Source organism: Aotus nancymaae, unplaced genomic scaffold, assembly GCF_030222135.1.
Source record: "Aotus nancymaae isolate 86718 unplaced genomic scaffold, 86718_ANA_hifiasm-v0.15.2.pri h1tg000021l, whole genome shotgun sequence".
NCBI classification, from domain to species: Eukaryota; Metazoa; Chordata; class Mammalia; order Primates; family Aotidae; genus Aotus; species Aotus nancymaae.
This window is the reverse complement of record NW_026988433.1, coordinates 9631535-9659533: the sequence shown is the minus strand read 5'-3', so window position 1 is coordinate 9659533 and position 27999 is coordinate 9631535. Positions and strand designations below refer to the sequence as shown.

At 47.9% G+C, this 27999-nt stretch overlaps 1 protein-coding gene across 2 annotated transcripts; it reads right to left on the bottom strand.

Moving 5' to 3' along the window:
* Window positions 1–675: 675 nt before the first annotated feature.
* On the bottom strand, window positions 676–26594 carry RILPL2 (Rab interacting lysosomal protein like 2). 2 transcript variants are annotated; one of them, XR_010343793.1, is made up of 5 exons: window positions 25984–26413; window positions 12945–13096; window positions 5032–5145; window positions 832–1199; window positions 676–797 (listed from the first exon to the last, which is right to left on the bottom strand). XR_010343793.1 is itself a non-coding variant. In XM_064379620.1 (4 exons), exons 1-4 carry the CDS (start codon window positions 26320–26322, stop codon window positions 1169–1171), a joined length of 636 nt encoding a protein of 211 aa, XP_064235690.1. In that variant the 5' UTR covers window positions 26323–26594; the 3' UTR covers window positions 676–1168. The 2 variants fall into 2 exon arrangements, 1 of the variants encoding a protein (XP_064235690.1); XM_064379620.1 differs by having other exon boundaries at window positions 676–1199; window positions 25984–26594.
* Between the last annotated feature and the right edge of the window lie 1405 nt (window positions 26595–27999).

Genomic DNA, 27999 nt, shown 5'->3' with positions numbered 1-27999 from the left:
AGTACAAAAATTAGCTGGGTGTGGTGGTATGCACCTGTAGTCCCAGCTACTCTGGAGGCTGAGACAGGAGAATCACTTGCCTGGGAGGCAGAGGTTGCAGTGAGCTGATATCGAGCCACTGGACTCCAGCCTGGGCAACAGAGCAAGACTCCATCTCTTTTTTTTTTTTTTTCATTATTTTTTTGTTTCTTTGTGAGCCCCAGCTGTTGCAAAGACTCCATCTCAAAAAAAAAAAAAAAAAATCTATAAACGGCCCCAGTACCAGTCCCTATCTCCCCGGGTTATAAGGAACAAACGATGTAATTCACAGAGCAGGTGAAACATATTGAGTAAGCCGCTGTTATTTACTAATAAGACAGGCTCATGGAACGGGCCCGGCAAGCTCATTAGTTCCTTTGCAAAGTACAGACAGCTGCTCTCTGTTTTATTGATTCCTAAATGCATTTTATTCACATCTTAACACCTCTGAAATCAAGATGAGTCCTAAAATCAATAGCATCTTAACATTTTAGTTTGCAGCAATCCTTCCCTTCATAGTGACACCAAATAAAGGTGCATCGCTTAGATTCAATGAATGCAATTGATTCACTCTACAATGAAATGTATGTATGTGTCATATACACACATACACCAAGTATACCATTGTACCTAAGAGACCACTCTAGACAAGCTATAGAAAGTATAGAGTCATTTTACTTTAATACAAAAATCACATAAAGAAAGGCACGTTTGCTAAGTCAAATATTCACTAAATATCAGTGAAGTCACCACTGGAATATCAATAGCACATTTTCCTGCTTTCTTTTCTCCATTCTGCCAAACATAAAAGACCAGGGTCATCCCTGGGAGCAGATGGGTGGGACATGCATCTGCGCGCTGGAGGGCCTGAGGGTTGACGTGGGAGCAGGAAGTGGGCCCCGTCGCACATCCTTCTGTATTTCCTGATTTCTGCTTCACTGGCCCAGGCCGAATCTTCGAGGGTGTCCAGTTCTGCAGCCAGGGAGAAAGTGGTGCCAAGAGAACCTTGTTTCCTTCATCCTTAGTCTGCTTTGAAGGGGAAATAAATACACAGGCCCAGCGTGTATGTGCGGCACGGGGAGGGCTTTGCAGGTATCTGGGAGGGTTGTGTCCTGGAGTCAGAGCCATAGCCTTAGGTGTGGCCTTGGATCTAGGTCTGTTTCCCCGATCGGAAAGAGAACCTGGTGTGGAGAGAGAGGGGTCAGGTAAGCAGAAGGAACAAAGCAAGGGCCGCAGAAACCCCCGTAAAATTTCTAAGTAGATCTTGCAGCTGTTGACTCCAAAATACCTACAGGCCAGGTGTGGTAGGCCTGTCATCCCAGCACTTTGGGAGGCTGAGGCAAGAGGGTGAGGATCACTTGATTCCAGGAGTCTGAGACATGTCTGGGAAGCATGATGATACCCCATCTCTACAAAAACTAAAAAAAAAAAAAGTTTACCAAGTGTGGTGGCGTGCACCAGTAATCCCAGCTACTTGGGAGGCTGGGGCAGGAGAATCACTGGAAGCTCAGAGGTGAAGGTTGCAGTGAGCTGAGATCAAGCCACTGCACTCCAGCCTGGGCAACAGAGCAAGACTCTGTCTCAGAAAAAAAAAAATAAAGAATTCATTCATACAAAAATTAGCTGGGCATGGTGGTAGGTGCCTGTAATCCCAGCTACTCAGGAAGCGGAGGCAGAAGAATCTCTTGAACCTGGGAGGCAGAGGCTGCAGTGAGCCGAGATCATGCCACTGCACTCCAGTCGGGGCAACAGAGCAAGACCCTGTCTCAAAAAAAAAATTCATTCATGCATGCATGCATTCCAGTAGCTCATTAAGTTTATCTGATCCTGAAAGGGTGGACTCATGCTCATTAGCACTAGCCACATGTCCTCAGGTTAGCTCATGCACAGAACACACATTTCACTTTTGCCCTATTAGGCTCAAACTCCAATTAGGTGTCCTAAACCCCCATAGAAGGAGGCTGAAAGAAACCAGCAGTTTATGCCTTCTGGAAGCCTGATCTGCAAGAAGATAGCCAACGAAAGTCCTAAATGAACACCTTCAGATCTGACACCTGGGAGGAGGTGCTCTTTCATTATCTTACCTCAGAAGACCCTTCCTTGTGGAAAAAATACTTCCATTAGGCTGGGCGCAGTGGCTTACACCCGTAATCCTAGTGCTTTGGGAGGCCAAGGTGGGCAGATCGCTTGAACTCAGGAGTTCCAGATCAGCCTGAGAAACATGGAGAAACCCCATCTCTCCCAAAAATACAAAAATTAACTGGGTGTGGTGGTGCACACCTGTGGTTCCATCTACTTGGGAGGCTGAGATGGGAGAATAGCTTGAACCTGAGAGACAGAGGTTGCAGTGAGCTGAGACCAAGCTACCGGACTGCAGCCCGGGTGACAGAGTGAAACCCCATCTCAAAATATAAAAAAAAGAAACAATCCCATTGGCCTTGCTTTGACCCTGTCTCCCAACGCTTCTCCACAAGGCAACCAGAGTGAGCTTTTCATATGTAAATACAGTCATGTTACTCTCCGGTTTAAAACTATCCAAGCTCTTCCCAATGCACCTAGAATAAAACCCACAGTCCGCACCAGAATCCACGTGGCCCCGAGTGACCCAGCCCCTCCCCCCTCTCCAATCTCACCTCCATTCTCTTCCCTGTTCCAGTCACCATGATATTTTGTTTTGGAAATTTCTGTAGCCTGAGGCTCTCACACTTACTGTTCTAGCTGCCAGGAATGCTCTTTTTTTTTTTTTAGTGGGAGGTGGGATCTTGCTCCGTCATCCAGGCTGGAGTGTAGTGGTAGATCATGGCTTACTGTAGCCTGGACCTCTTGGGCTCAAGAGATCCTCCCAAGTAGCTGGAACTACAGGAACATGCCCGGCTAATTTTGTTTATCTTTTACTTTTGAGGGTAGATCCTCAATAAATGTTGAATGAATGGGGCACGGGAAAGCCACATCTTATTGTCCTGACACCTGGCAACTAAGTGGGCAAGTATCAGTATGGTCCAGGGGTTCCCCAAATCAGAAATGCCCAAAGAACTTGTGAAAAAAAAATCCAGATTTCTGAGCTTCATCCAAGAACCACTGACTTGATTTCTTAGAATGTGAATTTTCCACAAGCACTTCACTCTTGGTTTAACAGGCAGCATCTGAAGAACTAAGGGATCCACCCTGGTGCCCAGACATGAGGGAAAGTATTCAAAGGAAACCACGTAGCGTGTCCCAGCGCTGCGACACGGGCTCACTCAAGAGGCGTGGTCCCACACCGGGCAGGGAGAGGGCCTCGGGCATTTCCCACAGGCAGGCTGAAACTGCCTGCTGCTCCAATTCTTTCTCGTTAGGAAGAGGATACTGACTCTTGCTTTTCTTTTTGTGTTTTCAGATGGAGTCTTGCTCTGTCGCCCAGGCTGGAGAGCAGGGGTATGATCTTGGCTCACTGCAACCTCCGCCTCCTAGGTTCAAGCGATTCTCCTGCCTCAGCCTCCCAAGTAGCTGGGACTACAGGTGCGAGCCACCATGCCCAGCTAATTTTTTGTATTTTTAGTAGAGACAGGGTTTCACCATGTTGGCCAGGATGGTCTCGATCTCTTGACCTGGTGATCCCCCAGCCTCGGCCTCCCAAAGTGCTGGGATTACAGGTGTGAGCCACCGAGCCTGGCTCATTTTATTTTATTATTATTATTATTTTTTTGAGATGAAGTCTCGCTCTGTCGCCCAGGCTTGAGTGCAGTGGCACAATCTCAGCTCACTGCAACCTCCACCTCCCGGGTTCAAGCGATTCTTCTTCCTCAGCCTCCTGAGTAGCTGGGATTACAGGCATGCGCCACCACGCCTGGCTAATTTTTATATTTTTGGTAGAGACGAGGTTTTGCCATGTTACCAGGCTGGTCTCGAACTCCTGACCTCAGGTGATCAGGCCACCTCAGCCTCCCAAAGTGCTGGGATTACGGGCGTGAGCCACTGCGCCCCATCATTATTGTCATTTTCGTTTTCTTTCTTTCTTTTTTCAGAGATAGGGTCACACTCTGCTACCCAGGCTGGAGTGCAGTGGTGTAATAATAGCTTACTGCAGCCTTGAACTCATCAGCTTAAGTGATCCTCCTGTCTCATCCTCCTGAGTAGCTGGGACCACAGGTGCAGGTCACCATGCCCAGCTAATTTTATTTGATCTCAGCCGAAAAGCTGATAAATGATATTAGCTAATTAAAAAAAAATTTTTTGGGCTGGGCATGGTGGCTCACGCCTGTAATCTCAGCACTTTGGGAGGCCGAGGCCGGTAGATCACGATGTCAGGAGATGGAGACCATCCTGTTGAAACCCTGCCTCTACTAACAATACAAAAATTAGCTGGGTGTGGTGGCGCGCACCTGTAGTCTCAGCTACTTGGGAGGCTGAAGCAAGAGAATTGCTTGAACCCAGGAGGCGGAGGTTGCAGTGAGCCAAGATTGTGCCACTGCACTCCAGCCTGGCGACAGAGTGAGACTCCATCTCCAAAAAAAAAAAAAATTTTTTTTTGGTCCATGTGGGGTCTCACTTTGTTGCCCAGGCTCGTCTCAAACTCCTGGCTTCAAGCAATCCTCCTGCCCTAGCTTCCTGTAATCTCTGTTGTGATTACAGGTGTGAGCCACTGTACCCAGCCTGGTCATTGTTATTGTATCACAGGGAGGCAGTAGAGTGTAGAAGCCAAACTTCCTTGGGTTCCTGACTTCACTATCTACCATCTGCACCCTTGGGCAAATTACCTTACCTCTCAGTATCTATTTCTCCAGCTGTAAAATAGCATCTACTTTGCAGGGTCACTGTGATAATTCGATGAATTCATATATGCCAAGTGCCTAAGCTACTGCCTGGCAGATATCATTATAATACACTGGCGTTGAGCTTTCCCGTGAGATGCAGCACCACAACCGGATGAGGGGAGGGCCTCCCTGCCCTGGACAGCTGGACAGCCTCCTCTCGCCCCACTACTTCCTTGAGTTATTATTTAGTGGGACCAGGGGGCAGCAGGGTGACACTTACAGCTTCTTTATAATCGTCTTCTCCTCCTTGCTCCTGTTGGCATTGTTGGCCCTGGTAACCACAGCATCTTTTTCTGTTCTTCCTCCTGGGCCTTCTCTTGGTGAAATCAGGCCACTGAGAAACAGGGGGCAAAAATTAAATGGCTTATTTTATTACAGATCTTTTTTTTTTTTTTTGAGTTGGAGTCTTGCTCTGTTGCTCAGTCTGGAATGCAGTAGTGCGATCTCGACTCACTCAACCTCTGCTTCCCAGGTTCAAACGATTCTCCTGCCTCGGCCTCCCGAATAGCTGGGATTACAGGCGCCCGCCACCATGCCTGGCTAATCTTTGTATTTTTAGTAGAAATGGGGTTTCACCGTGTTGGCCAGGCTAGTCTCAAACTCTTGACCTCAAGTGATCCATCTGCCTCAGCCTCCCAAAGTGCTGGGATTATAGGTGTGAGCCACTGCACCTGGCCTTTATTACAGACCTCTTATCTGTGCAGCTCCGAAAATAAAGGATCTTAATGATGATGGTTATCATTATAGTAATAATATTATGGTTGAAAGTACTAGAGTCAGAGAAATTCTGTTTCAAATGAGAATCTTCCCTCTGCCTTTCCAAGGTGATGCCTCTTATTTCTTTCTCTTACCTAATTGCATTGGCTACTACTTCAAGCTTCTCAACCTTCTCAACCTTCTAGGAATATGACTGTGTATAAATTCTCTAACTTAAGCCTTGGTTTCCTAACCTGTAAAATGAGTCTAATAATAGTACCTACCTCAAAGGATTGAGAGATTATGTAAGATAATACACAGTGCCTAACATTCAACAAATATTTATTAAGCTACCTGCTGTGGTTAATAAATATTTTGTCTCTGAACTGTTTGGTCTCTGAATAAAACAAAAATAATATCTTCTCTCATGTAATTTATGTTCCAGTGGGGGAAGGAAACGGTCAATAAATAAAGCAATAAGTAAAATAAAAGTATAAATCATAAGTCAGATGGTGATAAGAGCTAGATTTATATTGATTGATATTGCAGTCAGATAATATTGAGATCCGGTATGGTTTCTCATACTCCACTGGAATTGCCAGAAGTCTGTTTCCTAAGATTTAGAGAAAGCCTGTCTGTAATGCAAACTAATGAGCGCATGAGCAAAGGAAGCCAAAGAGGAGAAAGAGAGGCACCAAGTCCCTGATTCCAACCACTGTAAATTTCTTTCTTTTTTATTTCCTTTTTTTTTTTTTTTTTTTGAGATGGGGTCTGGCTCTGTTGCCCAGGCTAGAGTGCATTGGCATGATCTTGGCTCACTGCAACCTCCACCTCCTGGGTTCAAGCGATTCTCCTGCCTCAGCCTCCCAAGTAGCTGGGATTACAGGCCTGTACCACCATGCCCAGCTAATTTTTGTATTTTTAGTAGAGATAGGGTTTCACTGTGTTGGCCAGGCTGGTCTATTTCCTTTTTTTTTTTGAGACGGAGTTTCGCTCGTTACCCAGGCTGGAGTGCAATGGCGCGATCTCGGCTCACCGCAACCTCCGCCTCCTGGGTTCAGGCAATTCTCCTGCCTCAGCCTCCTGAGTACCTGGGATTACAGGCACGCGCCACCATGCCCAGCTAATTTTTTGTATTAGTAGAGACGGGGTTTCACCATGTTGACCAGGATGGTCTCGATCTCTTGACCTCGTGATCCACCCGCCTTGGCCTCCCAAAGTGCTGGGATTACAGGCTTGAGCCACCGCGCCCGGCTTTTTTTTTTTTTTTTTTTTTGAGAGGGAGTCACACTTTGTCTGCCACTGTGGAGTGCAGTGGCCCCATCCCAGCTCATGCAACCCCCGCCTCCCAGGCTCAAGCGATTCTCATGCCTCAGCCTTCCAAGTAGCTGAGATTACAGGCACCCACCACTATGTCTTGCTAATTTTTGTATTTTTAGTAGAGACAGAGTTTCAACATGTTGGCCAGGTTGGTCTCAAACTCCTCACCTCAAGCGATCTGCCTGCCTCAGCTTCCCAAAGTGCTGAGGCACTGTTTCTGGCCTTCCTTTTTTTTTGAGATAGGGTCTTACTGTCACTCAGGTTGTAGTGCAGTGGCATGATCATAGCTCACTGTAACTGAATTCCTGGGCTCCAGTGATCCTCCCACCTCAGTCTCCCAAGTAGCTAAGATCATAGGCATGCGCCATCACGCCAGCTAATTGTTTAATTTTTGTAAAGACGGGGTCTCACTATGTTGCCTAGGCTGGTCTCGAATTTTTGGCCTCAAGTGATCCTCCAACCTTGGCCTCCCCAAAGTGCTGAGATTACAGGCTTGAGCTAGCCATTGCACCCAGCCCCTACCCAATGATGTTACCAAAAATTTTCCTTTTGTTTTTAAGCTAGTTTAAATTGGACTTTTGTCACTTGCAACCATAAGAAGCCTGACCAAAATGAAATATTTCAATTATGGCACAGTATAACTCATTACATCCACTTAGGTGTTCTGTTGCAGTGACCATTGGTTAATTAACCCCTGTGGTGTCCCCTTGCTGTGGACTGAATTGTGTGTCTTTACTTACTTATTTATTTATTTATTTATTTATTTATTTTTGAGACGGACTTGCTCTATTGCCAGGCTGGGGTGCAGTAGTGCGATCTCAGCTCAACTGCAACCTCTGCCTCCCAGGTTCAAGTGATTCTCCTGCCTCAGCCTCTCGAGTAGCTGGGACTACACAGGGCAACACCATGCCCAGCTCATTTTGTTTTTGTTTTTTTTAAGAGATGGAGTCTCGCTCTGTCGCCCAAGCTGGAGTGCAGTGGTGCTATCCTGGCTCACTACAATTGCCGCTTCCTGGGTTCTGGCAATTCTCCTTCCTCAGCCTCCTGAGTAGCTGGGATTACAGGCGCACGCTGCCACGCCCCGCTAATGTTTTGTATTTTTAGTAGACAGGGTTTCACCATGTTGCCCAGGCTGCTCTCAAACTCCTGAGCTCAGGCAATCCACCTGCCTCAGCCTCTCAAAGTGCTGGGATTACAGGCGTGAGCCACCGCGCCCGGCCTGTCCTTGTACTTTAACGAAGATATCTGTGCTGGACGTGCTCACAGGTATGTCCCAGCTCTCCATTGCTTTTACCTGTTTCGAAAAGTTTTAAGTTGTTAGCCAATTGGGTTTTAGTTTAGATTGTGAGGTCTGGCTCCAGCCAATGGAAATCAGACACAGAAGTAAGGACAACTCCAAATGGGTAAGGAATACATTTGTGGGTTTTCCTTTGTTCATTGTACTCTCATGGCACGATGGCTAGCGAGGGTACCCTTCCTGTAGTCCAGGAAGTAAAAATTGCGTTGCTAAAAAATCCTTTGTCTCAGTGCTAATTTTTCTTTGTGGCACCAAGTATCTATTCCCAACATTATGGTTGGCTTTGTGGCCCTCCTGCTAGCCTGAGCTTCTCACTTGGCTATGTCCAGTGGGGGATCAGCGGTGGGCTAGGCACAGCTGGGGCTGTCAGCAGGGGTCCCCTGGTTCTCCTTCACATCACCTCTCCAAGGGACTCTACCTTGAGCTTCCTCATGGAATGGTGGTCTCAAGGCAGCATTCCAAGAGCACAGAAACAGAAGCCAGGCCTCGTACTCCTTAACCCCAGGAGACCAACAGCATCACTTTACCCCGTTCTCGCAGTCAAAGCAAGTCACAGAGCCAGCCTACAAGCAAGGAGAGGGGAAAACGGAATCCACCTCTTCATGCAAGGAGTGGCAAAGCCTCAAAAGGTATGCAGGCTGGAAATACTGCTGTGGCTATCTTTGGAAACAACCTACCATATTTCCCTGTAATTACAATTTTTTTTTTTTTTGAGAAGGAGTCTTGCTCTCTTGCCCAGGCTAGATAGAGTACAGTGGCATGATCTCAGCTCACTGAAACCTCTGCCTCCCAGGTTCAAGCGATTCTCCTGCCTCAGTCTCCCGAGTAGCTGGGATTACAGGCGAGTGCCACCATGCCCAGCTAATTTTTTTGTATTTTTAGTAGAGGCAGGGTTTCACCACATTGGCCAGGCTGTTCTTGAACTCCTGACCTCAGGTGATATATCTGCCTTGGCTTCCCAAAGCACTGGGATTATAGGCGTGAGCCACCGCGCCTGGCCACAACTTTTTTTTTTTTAAATATAGTCTTGCTCTGTGGCCCAGGCTTGAGTGCAGTGGTGCCATCTTGGTTCACTGCAAGCTTTGACTCCCAGGTTGAAGCAACACTCCTGCCTCAGCCTCCTGAACAGCTGGGACTACAGATGTGTGTCACCACGCTCGGCTAATTTTTATATTTTTAGTAGAGACGGAGTTTCATCATGTTTGCCCAGGCTGGTCTTGAACTCCTGACCTCAGGTGATCCACCTGCCTCAGCCTCACAAAGTGCTGGGATTGCAGGCATGAGTCACTGTGCTCAGCCATAATCACAAATTATTACCAGTACATTATCCGTATGAGTTTGGACCTTCAAATGGATGCAGTTGCTATGTGACCATCTCAGATGGCATGCTGGCTTCTCCAGCATATATAACAGTACAGATGAAGCAGAATCCTGCCTCGCTTGGCCTGTGCCAGATGGAAAGTGTGCGTCTCTTGTTCTCTGAGAATTCAAAACTAGAAATAAAGTGTGTGGTTTTGCCCACTAACAAGCTGCTCACGACACCAGCAGCTTGGCAGTTTCTCTTTTTAACTACCTGTGCCTGAACCACTTATTAAATGAGACGAAGACAGGTCTTTCCATGAACATTGTTCCAGCCTCAGCAAAAGAGAGACAATAAATTTGGATTCTTACAACGCTTCTGCTGCACTGCTGCTCTCTTAAACATGCTACAGTCAAGGAATTTAAAGAATCATATCACTTGGGCTTTGTTTCATTTTTGATCAGGGTACGTCCTTAATTCCAAGCTTTCATGATCTAAACGTGGCATGCTAATTAAAAGCACAGGCCTGGCCGGGCGCAGTGGCTCACGCCTATAATCCCAGCACTTTGGGAGTCTGAGGTGAGTGGATCACGAGGTCAGGAGTTCAAGACCAGCCTGGCCAACATGGTGAAACCCCATCTCTGCTAAATATACAAAAATTAGCCAGGCGTGGCGGCATATGCCTGTAGTCCCAGCTACTTGGGAGGCAGAGCAAGGAGAATCGCTTGAACCCGGGAGGCAGAGGTTGCAGTGAGCCGGGATCATGCCACTGCACTCCAGCCTGGGGAACAGAGCAACACTCTGTCTCAAGAAAAAACAAAAGAAGCACAGGCTCTGATGTCACACTGTCTGAGGTCACATCACCACTGCTGCCACCACTGCTTAAGCAGGTGCCCACCTCTCTGGTCCTCAGCTCACCATGTGATCACCTCTACTCACAGTTGTGCTGTGAGCACTAATTGAAATGATACTTGGGATTCATTTAGCAGCGTGCCTGGCACGTGGTGAATATCAGCCAGCTACACTTTTATTCCCCTGGTTTTTCCTTCCTCCACCTGTAGGAAAACATGCTGCGTTTAACTCAGTGTTTCCCAGAATTAGTCAACCACAGAACCCCCTTTTCAAAAACTACCTACGTAAAGGAAAACATTTTGGGAAACAGCTACAGGCTGGTCAGGAGTTCGAGACCAGCCTGGCCAACATGGTGAAACCCTGCCTCTACTAAAAATACAAACAAATGGAAACAGCTACAAGTCCCAACGTGATTATGGCAACAGCTTTTTTACAGCCTCCCTTGCTTGTCCTACAATTTATTCTGTCCGTGGTACCACTGCAGTCTTTTTTAACTTTCCTTATTTTAAAATTTATTTTTTAGAGACAGGGTCTTGCTATGTTGCCCAGGCTGGCCTCAAACTCCTGGCGCTCAAGTGATCCTCCTGCTTCAGGCTCCCTAAGTGCTGGGATGTAACACTGCACCAGGGTTTCTTGTTTTTGTTTTTATTTTTGAGATGGAGTCTCGATCTGTCACTGAGGCTGGAGTGCAGAGACTCGGTCTTGGCTCACTGCAACTTCTGCCTTGCAGGTTCAAGTGATTCTCCTGCCTCAGCCTCCCAAGAAGCTGGGACTACACGTGTGTGCCACCACACCTGGCTAATTTTTTTTGAGACAGAGTCTCACTCTTGTCACCCAGGCTGGAGTACGATGACACGATACCAGCTCACTGCAACCTCCGCCTCCTGGGTTCAAGAAATTCTCCTGCCTCCGCTTCCTGAGTAGCTGGGATTACAGGTGCCTGCCACCATGTGCAGCTAATTTTTGTATTTTTAGTAGAGACGGGGTTTCACCATCTTGGCCAGGCTGGTCTCAAACTCCTGACCTCGTGATCTGCCCACCTCGGCCTCCCAAAGTGCTGGGATTACAGGCATGAGTCAATGCACCTGGCAGTTTTTTATTTGTAATAGAGACTGGATTCTTGTCATTCTCTTTATCAAAACTTTACATTGGCCAGGTGTGGTGGCTCACACCTGTCATCCCAGGACTTTGGGGCGGCAGAGGCAGGTGGATCACTTGAGCCCAGGAGTTTGACACTAGCCTGGGGAACACGGCAGGACGCTGTCTCTACAAAAAATACAAAAATTAGCTAGGCATGGTGGCATGCACCTATGGTCCCAGTTACTTGGGTGGCTAAGGTGGGAGGATCACCTGAGTCTGGGGAGGTCAAGGCTCCAGTGAGCTGTGAATGTGCCACTGTGCTACTGTGCTCCAGCCCAGGAGACAGAGTGAGACCCTGTTTCAAAACAAACACTTTCCAGGTGCAGTGGGTCACACTGGAAATCCCATCACTTTCAGAGGCCACGGTGGGAAGATCACTTGAGCCCAAGCGGTCGAGACCAGCCTGAGCAACATAGCAAGATCTTGTCTCTGCGCGTGCGCACGCGTGCGCGCGCGCGCACACACACACACACACACACAATTAAATAGCTAGGGGCAGTGGCACATGCCTGTGGTCCCAGCTATACTTGGGAGGCCGAGGTGAGAGGATAGGTTGAATCTAGCAGGTGGAGGCTAAAGTGAGCTGTGATTGCACCACTGCATTCCATCCTGGGCAACAAAGCAAAACTCTGTCTCAAAAACATAAAACAAAACAAAACTTTCCAATGACTTCTCATTACATTCACAATAAAGTGAAAGCTCAGCCAGACGGGATGGCTCTCGCCTGTAATCTCAGCACTTTGGGAGACTGAGGCAGGTGAATCACTTGAGGCCAGAAGTTCAAGACCAGCCTGGCCAACATGGTGAAACCCTGTCGCTACAAAAAATGCAAAGAATTAGCCAGGCATGGTGGCGTGTGCCTCTAGTCCCAGCTACTTGGGAGGCTGAGGCAGGAGAATCACTTGAACTCAGGAGGCGAAAGTTGCAGTGAGCTGAGATCGCACCACTGCACTCCAGCCTGGGCGACACAGCAAGATCCCGTCTCAATAAATAAACAAACAAACAAATAAAATGAAAGCTCCTTCCTGCAGCCAGCAAGGCAGACGCCCCCAGTTTCTTTCCAACCGTCTTTCCCCATGCTTTCCTGGTTCTGCCTTCTTAGGCCTGTTTGAACTGGCCAAGCTGGTTCTGCCACAGGATCTTTACGCTTCCCGCTCTATTCCCCCCACCCAGTCTTTACGGGGTTGCCTCCTTTTCACCTTTCCCTAGAGGGGTCTGCTCTGACCACCCCTCTCAGACAGGCTCTGCCCCTCCCACATCGCTGCCGGCCACGTCGTCTTGCGTCTCCTTCAGAGCATCTGCCACCATCCCCAGGTGTTTATTTTGGGCTTAGCTTCCTTGTTGATTGCCTGTCTCTGGCACTGGACTAGCAAGGATTTCTGCTCTCTTTGTTTTGTTCACTGCAGTGGCCCCAGGCCTGGAACAGTGTCGGGCACATAGTAGGTCCTCAACAAATTGGCTGAATGAACATAACAACAAATATGTAACCTAGCAAGGAATTCCGGTCAGGTCTGGGCGCGGGACCCACCTCTTGTAGCATTCCAGCTCCTCCTGCACCACCAGGAGCTTCGACTTCAGTCTGTTGCGTTCCTGCAGCACGTCCCTCAGCTCCTGCAGGGTGAAGCGGGGTCGGCCGGGATCTGTCAGGTCGACCACCATTTTGTTTGGGCCCAGGTTTACCTGGAAGAGAAGACGCCACCTTTGCCAGCAACTTTACATCATTAAGACAGAGTCTCACTCTATTGCTCAGGCTAGAGTACAGTGGCACGATCTAGGCTCACTGAAACCTCCACCTCCCAGGTTCAAGTGATTCTCCTGCCTCAGCCTTCCAAGTAGCTGGGATTACAGGCCTGTGCCACCACACCCGGATAACTTTTTGTATTTTTAGTAGAGACGGGGTTTCACCATGTTGGCCAGGCTGGTCTTGAACTCCTGACCTCAGGTGATTCGCCCACCTCAGCCTCCCAAAGTGCTGGGATTACAGGCGTGAGCCACTGCACCCAGCCTAATTACATTATTATTATTATTATTACTGTTTTGAGATGGAGTTTTGTTCTTGTTTCCCAGCCTGGAGTGCAATGGTGAGATCTTGGCTCACTGCAACCTCCGCCTCCTGGGTTCAAGCGATTCTCCTGCCTCAGCCTTGAGAGTAGCTGGAAATACAGGCATGCGCCACCACCACGCCTGGCTAATTTTGTATTTTTAGTAGAGACAGGGTTTCTCCATGTTGGTCAGGCTGGTCTCGAACTCCCGACCTCAGGTGATCCGCCTGCCTCGACTTCCCGAAGTGCTGAGATTATAGGCATGAGCCACTGTGCCCAGCCTAATTAAATGCTTTTCAAAAAGAAAAGAAGATTTTTTTTTTTTTTTTTTTTTTTTGAGACAGAGTCTCCCTCTTGTTGCCCAGGCTGGAGTGCAATGGTGTGATCTCGGCTCATGGCAATCTCAGCCTCCCGGGTTCAAGTGGTTCTCCTGCCTCAGCCTCCCAAGTAGCTGGGATTACAGGCATGTGCCACCATACTCGGCCAATTTTTGTATTTTAGTAGAGACGGGGTTTCTCCATGTTAGTCAGGTTGGTCTTGAACTCTCGACCTCACACCTGAGGTCTCAGCCTCCTGCCTCAGCCTCTCAAAGTGCTGGGATTACAGGCATGAGCCACCTCACCTCGCCAAAAAGAAGAATTTTAAAAGGTGCCACTTATACAGTTTCCCTCATGAGGATGGAGCATGTGCCCTAGAAAGGAAAGTCTTTTTGTTTGGTGGTTCCAGGGATGCTGTTGAAGTGATTGGACAGTGGTTAAAAAGTCAAAGTTCTGTGCTCCTTCCTTCCCTTCCCAAGGAAGCTGCCATTAACTAAAAAAAAAAAAAAGTCAAAGTTCTAAGAACCATTCTCTGAGAAAAGAACCTTAGAGAATGGCTGACTCCAGGGCTGGAGCAGAAGTACAAATGGTGCCCAGAACAGGCTACTTAAGGGATGGAGACACATGAAAATGACAGTTTGAAGAAGCTCCTACTGGCTAGACCGACAACAATTTGAGTATTGTAATGAATAATAACAGGAATGGAGAATAAAACATCAAGTAGGAGTTCAGGAGTCCACATTCAACATACAAAAGTAGGCTGGGCTTGGTGGCTCACGCCTGTAATCCTAGCACTTTGAGAGGCCGAGGTGGGCAGAATACTTGAGGTCAGGAGTTCGAGACCAGCCTGGTCAACATGGCAAAACCCTGTCTCTACTAAAAATACAAAAAATTAGCCAGGCACGGCCACGTGCGCCTGTAGTCTCAGCTACTGTGGAGGCTGAGGCAGAATCGCTTGAACCTGGGAGGCGGAGATTGCAGTGAGCCAAGATTGCGCCACTGCACTCCAGCCTGGGGGAAAGAGCAAGACTGTCTGGAAAAAAAAAAAAAGAAAAAAAAGAAAAATTAATTAATTCATGAGGAGAAGGGGAATCCACACTTCACAGCAGAATGCCAATTGATAAGTGTAGAAGATGACAGAGTTCAAAAACCATCTAATTTTTCAACCATCTTCGCAACAGTTGATTCAAGCAAGACTAATAAATGGATCTAAAACCTGTGGCTGAAAGTTTGTTGGGAAACAGGATATTTTACACAGGTTCAAAGTATATTCCCACAGGCTACTTCTTTTTTTTTTTTTTTTTTTGAGATGGAGTCTTGCTCTGTCACCTAGGCTGGAGTGCAGTGACACAGTCTCGGTTCACTGCAACCTCTGCCTCCCGGTTCTCCAGCCTCAGTTCCAGAGTAGCTGAGATTACAGGCGCACGCCACTACGCACAGCTAGGTTTTGTATTTTTAGTAGAGACAGAGTTTCACCATGTTGGCCAGGATGGTCTTGATCTCCTGACCTCATGATCCGCCCACCTCGGCCTCCCAAAGTGTTGGGATTACAGGCGTGAGCCACTGCGCCCGGCCTACTTCTTAATTACAAAGAGAATACTGTGCAGGAATCTTACAGACACCACCTTACCCAAGTGCTGAAAGTTAATGTCACCAGTGATGACAAAGCAGTATCACGTGCCTCTTGATGGGCTGCACCGAGAGACACATGCCACTTCAGAGTTGTCCCCAGCAGGCACACATGAGGCCACTCTAACCACAAGGAAACCATCAGAAATAACCCGAATGGGCCGGGCACAGTGGCTCACGCCTGCAATCCCAGCACTTTGGGAGGACAAGGCAGATGGATCACTTGAGGTCAGGAGTTTGAGACCAGCCTGGCCAACACAGTGAAATCTGATCTCTACTAAAAATAGAAAAAAAAAATTGGCTGGCATGGTGGTGCACGCTTGAAGTCCCAGCTAGTTGGGAGGCTGAGGCGGGAGAATCACTTGAACCCAAGAGGTGAAGGTTGCAGTGAGCCAAGATCATGCCACTGCACTCCACCCTGAGCTACAGAGAGAGATTTCGTTTTAAAAATAAATAAATAAAAGGCCAGACGTGATGACTTATAACTAATCCTAGCACTTTCAGAGGCTGAGGCAGGCAAATCACCTGAGGTCAGGAGTTGGAGAACAGCCTGGGCAACACGGTGAAATACTGTCTCTACTAAAAACACAAAAATACAAAATTAGCCGGGTGTGGTGATGGGCTCCTGTAATCCCAACTACTTGGGAGGCTGAGGCAGGAGAATCACTTGAACCTGGGAGGCAGAGGTTGCAGTGAGCCTAGACAGCACCATCACACTCCGGCCTGGGCAACAAGAGCAAAACTCCGTCTCAAAAAAAAAAAAAAAAAAAAGGAAGTAACCCAAATCGAAGGGCATCCTAGAAACCAGCTGAAGTATAATCTTCAGAAGTGACTTTTTTTTTTTGACTGTCTCTGCCTGTCACCCAGACTGGAGTGCAGTGATGCAATCACTGGTCACTTCAGCCTCAACCTTCTGGGCTCAAACAATTCCCCAACCTCAGCCTCTGGAGTAGCTGACACTCCAATTTTGTGCCACCATGCCTGGCTAATTTTTTATTTTTTTTAGAGATGGGGTCTCACTATGTTGCCCAGGCTGGCCTCAAACTCCTGGGTTCAAGTGATCCTCCCACCTCAGCCTCCCAAAGTGTTGGGATTACAGGCATGAGCCACAGTGCCTGACCCTTTACAAGGATTAAGGTCATGAAAGATAAGTACAACCTAGGAAGTATTCCAGATTAAAGGAGATTAAAGAGAAATGCCAACCAAAGGCACCATGTGACCCTGGATTGGATCTTCCATCAGAAAAAAAAAAATGTTGGCTAGGCACGGTAGCTCACACCTGTAATCCCAGCACTTTGAGAGGCCAAGGTGGGCGGATCACCTGAGGTCAGGAGTTCAAGACCAGCCTGGCCAACATGGCAAAACCCCCATCTCTACTAAAAATACAAAAATTAGGTGGGCGTGGTGGCGCACCCCTGTAATCCCAGCTACTTGAGAGGGTGAAGAGGGAGGATCACTTGAACCCAGGAGCAGAGGTTGCAGTGAGCTGGGATTGTGCCACTGCACTCCAGCCTGGGCAACAGAGTGAGATTCTGTCTCAAAAAAAAAAGAAAAGAAAAAATAATGTTATTAAGGGCATTATTGCTGAATTTTGAAGGTGAATGGTGTATAACATCTTAGCAGTTTATCAACTTTGCCCCTCCTGCATTTGGTCATTTACTGTGATTATGTAACAGTATGTCTTAGAACGGAGGTCCCCAACTCTGGGACCACGGACCTAAATGTCCATTAATAGAAATGTGGTTAAACAAACTAAGGCACAACCACACTCCAGAATATTCTACAGGTGATAAAGAGAGTGAGGATCACCTGAGCCCAGGAGTTCGAGAACAGCCTGGGCAACATGGCGAGTCTCCATTTCTACAAAAAAATACAAAAATTAGCTGGGCATGGTGGCAGGCACCTGTAGTCACAGCTACTCGGGAGGCTGAGGTGGGAGGATCGCTTGAGCCTGAGAAGTTGAGGCTACAGTGAGCCATGACCACACCATTGCACTCCCGTCTAGGTGACAAAGTGAGGCCCTGTCTCACAAAACAAGAAAAGAAAAAACACTGTGTTGTTGAGGCTACAGGGAAAGAGGCCCTTGTGCTGAACACTGAGGAAGCAGATCTCATTAACCTCTTTGGAGTGTAATTTATGGAGACAAATGTCAAACGCACCTTTCCTTTGAACCAGTGAGGATCCACTTCCTCTAGATATTGGCTTATCGGGGGCCAAACAGCATACGTCAGGGAGAGTCATTGTTGCATGTGGTAAGAGGAAATGATTGGAAAAGAAATGGCTTTTGGCTGGACGCGGTGGCGCCCGCCTGTAATCCCAGGACTTTGAGAGGCTGAGGCAGGTGGATCACTTGAGGTCAGGAGTTCGAGACTAGCCTGGCCAACATGGTGAAACCCTGTCTCAACTAAAAAACACAAAAATTAGCTGGGTGTGGTGGCATGCACCTGTAGTCCCAGCTACTCAGGAGGCTGAGGCAGGAGAATCGCTTGAACGCAGGAGGCAGAGGTTTCAGTGAGCCAAGATAGCGCCACTGCACTCCTGCCTGGACAACAGAGTGAGATTCCATCTCTAAATAAGTAAATAAATAGATAAAGCAAAATCAAATAAAATACATTGAATTATAACAATAGCACCTAAGCTGACAGTTATCAAAATGTTTTTAAAGCAAATTTATGATTAATATAGTTGACTTTTCTTCTTCTGTGTTTTTTTTTTTTTTTGAGAGACAGTGTCTTGCTATGTTGCCTAGGTTGGTCTAGAATTCCTGGGCTCAAGTGATCCTCCTGCCTCAGCCTCCCAAAGTGCTGGGATTACAGGCGTGAGCCAATGCTCCCAGTCTCTAGCTCCTTCTTTATTAAATAACAGGACCTAGCCATACATTTAAGAACATACTGAACACACAGTTCTGAGATATGTATTAATACTGTGTAGCCTTCCAAAGTACTGGGATTACAGGCATGAGCCACTGCACCTGGCCCCTTTTGCATTTGGAGCTTATATTTTTTTAAAAGGAAGAAAAGGCCGAGTACAGTGGCTCATGCTTGTAATCCCAACACTGTGGGAGGCCGAGGCGGGCAGATCATCTGAGGTCAGGAGTTCAAGACCAGTTCGGCCAATGTGGCGAAAAATACAAAAGTTAGCTGGGCGTGGTGGTGGGCACCTGTAATCCCAGCTACTCAGGAGGCTATGGCAGGAGAGAATTGCTTGAGCCCGGGGAAAAAGAGGTTGCAGTGAGCCAAGATGGTGCCACTGCACTCCAGCCTGGGCGACAGAGTGAGACTCAGCCTCAAAACAAACAAACAAACAAACAAACAGAAAATAAAAGGAAGAAAAAAAATACCTTAGGATGGCTACCGTCCAAAGAAAAGAAAGTAACAAGCATTGGGCGAGGAAGTGGAGAAACTGGATCCCTTGAACCCCCTCATGGTGACGTAAATGATGTAAATGACGCAGTCGCCATAGAAAACAGTAGGGCCATTCTTTTAAAAATTAAAAATCCAATTACCATTTGATCCAGCAATTCCAGTTCTGGGTATGCATCTGGAGCACCGGAGGCAGGACATGAAGAGATATTCGCACACCCATGTTCATAGCAGCACTATTTATTTCATTATTATTTTTTGAGATGGAGTCTTCCTCTGTCGCAGGCTGGAGTGCAATGGCATGATCCTGGCTCACTGCAACCTCCACTTGCCAGGATGAAATGATTCTCCTGCCTCAGTCTCCTGAGTAGCTGGAATTACACATGTGCGCCACGCCTGGCTAATTTTGTATTTTTAGTAGAGATGGGGTTTCGCCATGTTGTCCAGGCTGGTCTCAAATTCCTGTCCTCATGTGATCTGCCCACCTCAGCCTCCCAACACAGCAGCAGTAGCCAAGGGGTAGCAGCAACCCGAGGGTCCATCAACAAATGAATAAACAAAGTATGGCTTATGCCTCCAACAGAATATTATTCAGCCCTCAAAGGCAAGGAAATTCTAACACATCCCACAACATGAATGAACCTTGAGGACATTATGCTAAGTAAAATAAGCCAGTCACTTAAAGACAAATATATGATTTCCCCGATATGAGCAACCTAGAATAGGGAGATTCATAGGGACAGAAAGTAAGAGTAGTTACCAGGGGTGGTGGAGGGGAAGGAGGAGCTGTTGCTTAACGGGTCAGAGTTTCAGTTTTGAAAGATGAAGGTTCTGGAGATGAATAGTGGCAATGGCTGAACGACAACGTGAATGGACTTAATGCAGCTGAACTGCACACTTAAAAATGGTTAAGATGGTACATTTTATGTTACTTACATTTTACTACAATTTATTTTATTTTATTTTCCTTTGAGACAGAGTCTCGGTCTGTTGCCCAGGCTGGAATACAGTAGCATGATCTCAGCTCATTGCAACTTCTGCCTCCCGAGTTCAAGGGATTCTCGTGCCTCAGCCTCCTGAGTAGCTGGGATTACAGACCTGCACCACCACGTCTGGGTAATTTTTGTATTTTTAGTAGAGACACAGTTTCGCCATGTTGGCCAGTCTGATCTTGAACTCCTGACCTCAAGTGATCCTCCTGCTTCAGCCTTCCAAAGTGCTGGGATTACAAGCGTTTGAGCCACCACGCCCTGTCTAATTTTTTGTATTTTTAGTAGAGACGGAGTTTTGCCATGTTGGCCAGGCTGGTCTCGAACTCCTGACTTCAGGTGATCTGCCTGCTTCGGCAGTGCTGATTATCCCTATAATCCCAAAGTGCTGGGATTGTAGGGATGAGCCACTGTGCCTGGCCTTACTACAATTTAAAAAAATCAACAGCTGGGTGTGGTGGCTTATGCCTGTAATCCCAGCACTTTTAGAGGCCAAGGTAAGCGGATCACGAGGTCAGGAGATCAAGACCATCCTTGCTAACATCGTGAAGTGAAACCCCATCTGTACTTAAAATACAAAAAAAAAAAAATTAGCTGGGCGTGGTGGTGTGTGCCTGTAGTCTCAGCTACTCGGGAGGCTGAGGCAGGAGAATCGCTTGAACCTGGGAGGTGGAGGTTGCGGTGAGCCGAGATCACGTCACTGTACTCCAGCCTGGGCAACAGAGCGAGACTCTCTCAAAAAACAAACAAACAAACAAAGAAAAATCAAAAAGAGGTCAGGAATGGTGGCTCATACCTGCAACCCCAGCACTTTGGGAGGCTAGGGTGGATGAATTGTTTGAGCCCAGGAGTTTGAGACCAGCCTGGACATCATGGCAAAACATAATCTCTAGAAAAAATACAAAAATTAGGTGGGTGTAGTGTCACACGTTTACAGTCTCATTACTAGGGAGGCTGAGGTGAGAGGATCGCCTGAGCCCAGGGAGGTCGAAGCCGCAGTGAGCAGTGTTCACACCCACCACTGCACTCCAGCCTGGGTGACAAAGTGAGACCAAAACATACAAAGGGAAAACAAAAGGCTTATTTTTGTGAACTGTCTAGTGGCACTAAACATTCATTTTCTTTTTTCTTTTTTCTTTTTTTGAGACGGAGTCTCGCTGTGTTGCCCAGGCTTGAGTGCGGTGGTGCAATCTCAGCTCACTTCAACCTTGGCCCCCCGGGTTCAAGTGATTCTCCTGCCTCAGCCTCCCGAGTAGCTGGGACTACAGGCACACACCACCACGCCTGCCTAATAACATTCATTTTCTAAATTAATGCCTTTTCCCTATCCCTGTTCTTAAGGCTGCGGTTTGGGAAGAAAATATGCCATGTCATCTGCCGCCTGATGAAACTTGTTCACTTTGCCCCACATGGGAAATTACCCAGCCCCTGTGCAAAGCACACTGTTCTCGGCCCATAGTGGGACTTCCTCCATATTCTTGTGCCTGGAGATGGAGGCAAAAATAACACAGAATGTGGCTGAGTAATCCTGGGCAAGTCATTTAACTTTCCTTGACTCTCAAAAGCCAGGCTGCAAGTCATCACACTTAACCATGTCACTTGACAGATACTAAAGTACAACCTTATCTACAAATTCAATTGTCACTGTCACTTAGGAATAGGTGACATAAGTTATCAGGGCCCAGACAGAGAAGGTATGAGGCAACTAATAATAATACTAATAAAGTTACCAGGGAAGCTACTGGGAAACTTCATAGTTCCCCATGAATTTCAGTGACTCTGTTCCTGATCTTTCCTGGCTTACCTCTTGGTTTGTATACTGTTTGTTTTTTTTTTTTTTGAGACGGAGTCTCGCTCTGTCACCAGGCTGGAGTGCCCTGGCTCAATCATCTCAGCTCACTGCAAACTCCACCTCCTGGGTTTAAGCAATTCTCTGCCTCAGCCTCCTGAGTAGCTGGGACTACAGGCACGCGCCACCATGCTCAGCTAATTTTTATGTTTTTAGTAGAGACAGGGTTTCACTATGTTGGCCAGGGTGGTCTCAATCTCTTGACCTCGTGATCTGCCCACCTCAGCTTCCCAAAGTGCTGGGATTACAGACATGAGCCCCCGTGCCCGGCCTTGGTTTATATACTTGGTTTTTGTTTGTTCGTTTTTGAGACAGAGTTTTGCTCTGTTGCCCCAGCTGGAGTGTAGTCGCACGATCTGCTCACTGACACCTCTGCCTCCCGGGTTCAAGTGATTCTCGTGCCTCAGCCTCTGAGTAGCTAGGATTATAGGCATTGTGGCACCAGGTCCAGCTAATTTTGTATTTTTAGGAGAGACAGGGTTTCACCATGTTGCCCAGGCTGGTCCCAAACTCCTGGCCTCAAGCGATCTGCCTGCTTCAGTCTCCCAAGTGCTGGGATTACGGTTGTGAGCCGCTGCTCCCGGTGTGTATACTTGTGCTCTGGTTGTAGGAGTGTACGTCTGACCTCTCCCACTAGATGTGAGCTCCTTGAGGGCAGGGACCTTGCCTACTTGATCTCCATAACCCCAGAGCCTCGCATCATTCACTGCAGTCACTCATCAAATGTTAGTTAGTACAACAAATAAGGTCTGATGTCTGTATTTAGGGATGGGATATTTAAGACTAGCATCTCTGAGTTAAGACCCTGACTTCACCTCTTACTTGCCGTTAAGTCCTTAGGCAAATTACTTAACTATTCTGTGCCTCAGTTTTGTAAAACAATAATAGTGTGAGGATTAAAAATGACGTTGTCCACTTACAGCAGCTTTAAAAAAAGACAACTGTGGCTGGAGACCTGCTAGTGAGTCATAAAATTAATGTAATAAGTTTAGACAAGAATTTTCAAAAACTAGGCCGGGTACAGTGGCTCATGCCTGTAATCCCAGCACTTTAGCTGGGAAACTTCATACTTCCCTGTGAGGCCGATGTAGGCAGATCACTTGAGCCCAGGAGTTCAAGACCAGCCTGGGCAACATGGCGAGACCCCATCTCTACAAAAAATACAAAAATTAGCCAGGTGGTTGGTGTGTGCCTGTGATCCTAGCTACTTGAGAGAATGCGGTGGGAGGCTCACGTGAGCCCAGGAGGTTAAGGCTTCAGTGAGCTGTGATCATACCACTATACTCCAGCCTGGATGACAGAGAAAGACCCTGTCCCCCCAGAAAATATATATTTTTTGAGACGAAGTCTTGCTCTGTCTCCCAACCTAGAGTGCAGTGGTGCGATCCTGGCTCACTGAAACCTCCACCTCCCAGGTTCAAGTGATCCTCCTGCCTCAGCTTCCCGAGTAGCTGGGACTACAGGTGTGCACCACTATGCCCAGCTAATTTTTGTGTTTTTAGTAAAGATGGGGTTTCATTATGTTGGCCAGGTTGGTCTCAAACTCCTGACCTCGTGATCCACCCGCCTCAGTCTCCCAAGTGCTGGGATTACAGGCGTGAGTCACCGCACCCGGCCCCCCAAAAAGAATTTAAAAAGTCATAAAAACAGAATAGAAAAGACATTATGACTGTGCATTATGTACAGTAAGGGCCAAGTTAGGGTAAATTTTTTTTTTTTTTTTTTGAGACAGAGTTTTGTTCTTGTTACCCAGGCTGGAGTGCAATGGTGCGATCTCGGCTCACCGCAACCTCCGCCTCCTGGGTTCAGGCAATTCTCCTGCCTCAGCCTCCTGAGTAGCTGGGATTACAGGCACACGCCACCATGCCCAGCTAATTTTTTGTATTTTTAGTAGAGACGGGGTTTCACCATATTGACCAGGATGGTCTCGATCTCTTGACCTCGTGATCCACCCGCCTCGGCCTCCCAAAGTGCTGGGATTACAGGCTTGAGCCACCGCGCCCGGCGGGTAAATTGTTTCTTGAAACTTTTGTTTCATCAATACTGTATAGCAATGTAAAATGTAATTTTGTAAAATTGAGGTAAAAACATACATACAGTAAAATGCACTAATGTTGGCTGGGCGCAGTGGCTGGGCTGAAGCAGGAGGATCGCTTGAGGCTGAGGGGTTAGAGACTAGCCTTTGCAAAATGAGACCCCATCTCTACCAAAAAAAAAAAAAAAAAAAAAAAGCACTAGTTTGATGATTTTTTTTTTTTTTTGAAACAGGGTCTTGCTCTGTTGCCAGGCTGGAGTGCAGGGGCTTGATGATGGCTCACTGCAGCCTCAACCTCCTGAGCTAGGTGGATGATTTTTCTTTTCTTTTCTTTTCTTTTTTTTTTTTCACCATTTCACCTTCTGGGTTTCTGGGATGATTTTTTTTTAAAGATAGAGTTTCCCTCTTTTGCCCAGGTTGCAATGCAGTGGCGCGATCTTGGCTCACTGCAACCTCCGCCTTCTGGTTTCATGTGATTCTCCTGCCTCAGCCTCCCAAGTAGCTGGGATTAAGGCGCCCACCACCATACCCTGCTAATTTTTTTTGTACTTTTAGTAGAGACAGGGTTTCACCATGTTGGCCAGGCTGGTCTCAAACTCTTGACCTTGTGATCTGCCCACTTCGGCCTCCTAAAGTGTTGGGATTACAGGCATGAGCCACCGCACCCGGCTGGATGATTTTTGACATATGTGTAGATCCCTATATCCATACCCTGATTAAGATATGGGACACTTCTAGCTCTCTATCAATTTCCCTTCTGTTGCCCTCACCACCAGTTTGCCTTTTATAACTATAAATTATTTTGCCTGTTCCTGAATTTTACTTAAATATACAGTAGCGTCAGGTGTGGTAGCTCATGCCTGTAATCCCAGCACTTTGGAAGGCTAAGGTGGGTGGATTACTTGAGGCCAGGAGTTTGAGGTCAGCCTGGGCAACATGGCAAAACCCCATCTCTACTAAAAAAGAAAAATACAAAAAAAAAAAAAAAGTTAGCCAAGCATGGTGGCAGGCGCCTGTAATCCCAGCTACTAAGGAGGCTGAGGCAGGAGAATCACTTGCACCCAGGAGGTGGAGGTTGCAGTGAGCTGAGGTCATGCCACTGCACTACAGCCTGAGTGACAGATCAGGACTCTGACTAAAAAGAAAACAAGAAAAAAGGCTGGGCGCAGTGGCTCACGCCTGGAATCCCAGGACATTGGGAGGCTGAGGCGGGCGGATCACTTGAGGTCAGGAGTTCAAGACCAGCCTAGCCAACATAGTGAAACCCCGTCTCTACTAAAAATACAAAAATTAGCTGGGCATGGTAGTGGGTGCTTGTAATACCAGCTATTTAGGAGGCTGAGGCAGGAGAATAGTTCAAATTCAGGAGGTGGAGGATGCAGTGAGCCAAGATTTTACCACTGCACTCCAGCCTGGATGACAGAGCAAGACTTCATCTCAAAAAAAAAAAAAAAAAAAAAAAATCTACAGTAGGTTCTCTTTTATGCCTGGCTTCTTTCTCTCAATGTAACAGTGAGATTCATCCACACTGTTATGTATATCAGCACCGTTCATTTTTCTCTGTTGCATAGTATTCCATACGTCACAATTTCAAAACTTGATTGGGTTGCATTTGGATTGTTTCTAATTTGCGAGTTTTAGTTACGACTAAAGCTGCTCTGAATCTTCTTGTCTATGTCTTTTTGTGGTCATATGCACTAATTACTCTTCGGGTAAAATGTGTTTCTTGTCCAAGTGTGGTGGCTCTCACCCACAATCCCAGCACTTTGGGAGGCCAAGGCAGGAGGATTGCTTGAGCTCAGAAGTTTGAGACCAGCCTGGGTAACAAAGTGAGACCCCCATCTCTACAAAGTATCAAAAAAGTTAGCCAGGCATGGTGGCACATGCCTGTACTCCCAGCTGCTTGGAAGGCTGAGGCAGGAGAACTGCTTGAACCCAGGAGGCCAAGGCTGTAGTGAGCCGTGTTCACACCACTGCACTCTAGCCTGGGGCCATACAGCAAGACCGTGTGTCAAAAAAAGAAAAAACAAGGGTTTCTTGCTCTAGGTCAGAGGTTCTCAAACTGTGGACCCTGGACTAACAGCATCAGAATTAACTGGGAACTCGTTAGAAACACAGATTCTGGCCAGGCAGGCTGGCTCACACCTGTAAACCAGCACTTTGGGAGGCTGAAGCAGGCAGATCACTTGAAGCCAGGAGTTTGAGACCAGCTTGGGCAACACAACGAGATTTCATCTCTTAAAGAAAAGAAAAAAAATAAATAAAGGAAGGCGCCTCCCTGCCAGTGAGCGCCCTCCCAACCCCGCAAGCGCCGCGGGCCCGACACCCTCGCTCCCACACTAACCTCCTCGCTGGCCAGAGGGCCCTGGCTCCGCAGCCCCTCCACCTCCTTCCTGAGGCTGTCCCTCTCCATCTTCAGCTCCTCCAACGCCAGGCTGCCCTCATTCACAAGCGCCTCCAGCATCTCCAGGACGCGGACGACTTTGAACTGCAGCTGCGTCACCCGAGGGTCGCTGCCCAGGGCCATGAGCTCGCGGCCCAACAGGTAGGAGATGTCATACACGTCCTCGGCGGTCAGCTGGAAGGGGCTCTTGCCCAGCGCCCCCTCGGGCCCAGCCTCATCCCTCTCCTCGTCCTCGTCTCCCTCCTCCTCTTCCTCTTCTCGCACAGGGGGCTCCTCCATGGCCACCAGACCCCCGCCGCCCCCCGGAGCTGCTGTCTTGGAGTCTCCCGAAGGTTGAACTTCCTCCCGGCACCCAAAACTTTCCGCTGGGCAGAGTCCCTACCGGCCCAATCAGCGCCGCCTGGGGGTGGGCCTGGGGCGGGGAGCGGGATGGAGCAAGGGGCAGCGCACGCGACTCTCAGGCCTTCGCCCCGGGCGCACCGTCCCCGCTGCCGGTCGCGCAGGGGAGCGCGCTCCAGGATGTGGTTTGGGGTGCGAAGGGACAACGGAAAGGGAGGGCGGCCGAAAAGCGGAACGGGGAAGTTCAGGGGTGACGGCGATCGCCCCAGCCTGGGAACAGTTGCAGCCCCGGGGAGGAGACGCCCTGAGCTCCGCCCCTGGCGACCGCCGCTGGGAGGCGCGTTTCCGTGGAGACGGAGTTTCCACCGCGCAATTGGAGAGCCGGGTAAAAAGAACGCAACTTTTTCCTTTCTACCCACGTGCTTTCCAGCCGTAGAATTTGCGTCTTATGTGATGGAAGATCCGACCTCTCTTTGGGGGTGTTTTCTGGAGCTTGCGGCCAAACAGAAAGCAGTTATGGGCAGCGCGACAGAGTCCCCGAGACTTGAGGATCTGGAAAACTCCCAGACAAATTGTCACCAGGGCCTGGGGCATCTGACTTGGCTGTGACTCTCAATAAAATGGAGAATTCCTGCCCTGCTCACTTCTCTGGTTCCTCGGCTCCCCGCGTAACCAGCGCTGTCACCTTGGCAAGATACTTAACTTCTCTGAGCCTCAGTCTCCTTCTCTGTAAAATGGGAGCAACAGCCGGACCCAGCTGGCAGGGTTGCTGCGAGGAGCATGAGCTTATGAGATCATGTGTGTGACACCTCAAGCACTTAGGAAGCACTCACAGACGTGGTTTCGATCCTTCATTCTGTCTTCTAGAGCCTAGGAAGGAATTGTTGGTGTTGGAGACACCTTGCTACCTGGGTGAGAGAAGGAGGGGTAATTAACAAAGAGAAACCACTGTCTGAAAATCACAAAGCATTCCTCACATATGCAGAATCCATATTACTGAGAATATTAGCAGTGTGGCTTAGAAACTTGAGTTATTCGCTGTGGTTCATGCCTGTGATCTCAACACCTTAGGAGGCTGAGGCAGGAGGATTGCTTGAGCCCAGGAATTTGAGACTAGCCTGGACATCATAGTGAGACCCTGTCTCTACAAAAAAATAAACAAAATTAACCGGACATCGTGGTTCATGCCTGTAGTGGCAGCTACTTGGGAGGCTGAGGCAGGAGGATTGCTTGAGCCTAGGATAGGATGTTGAGGCTCCAGTGAGCCAAGATGGCACCACTGCACTCCAGCCTGAGTGACAGAGTGAAACAATGTCTCAAAAAAAGCACAACAAATCTCAAATTATTTTAGGTTTGACTGGAGGTTTGTGATAGTTTCAGGCAGAAAACAGCAACGAGGCTTGTCTTTCCCAGGAATGTACTGGCAGCCTTCCTTGTGATCGGTGTACCCATTTCCTCCACACTGAGATTCTAGAATCTCAATGGAGAATGCACAGGGACTAAACCAACAAACAACAGTAAGGCAAGCTAACAAAACACACTGTTTTCGGAGGGCTGTTTTATTTTATTTTATTTTATTTTTCTGAGACAGAGTCTCACTCTGTTCCCCAGGCTGGA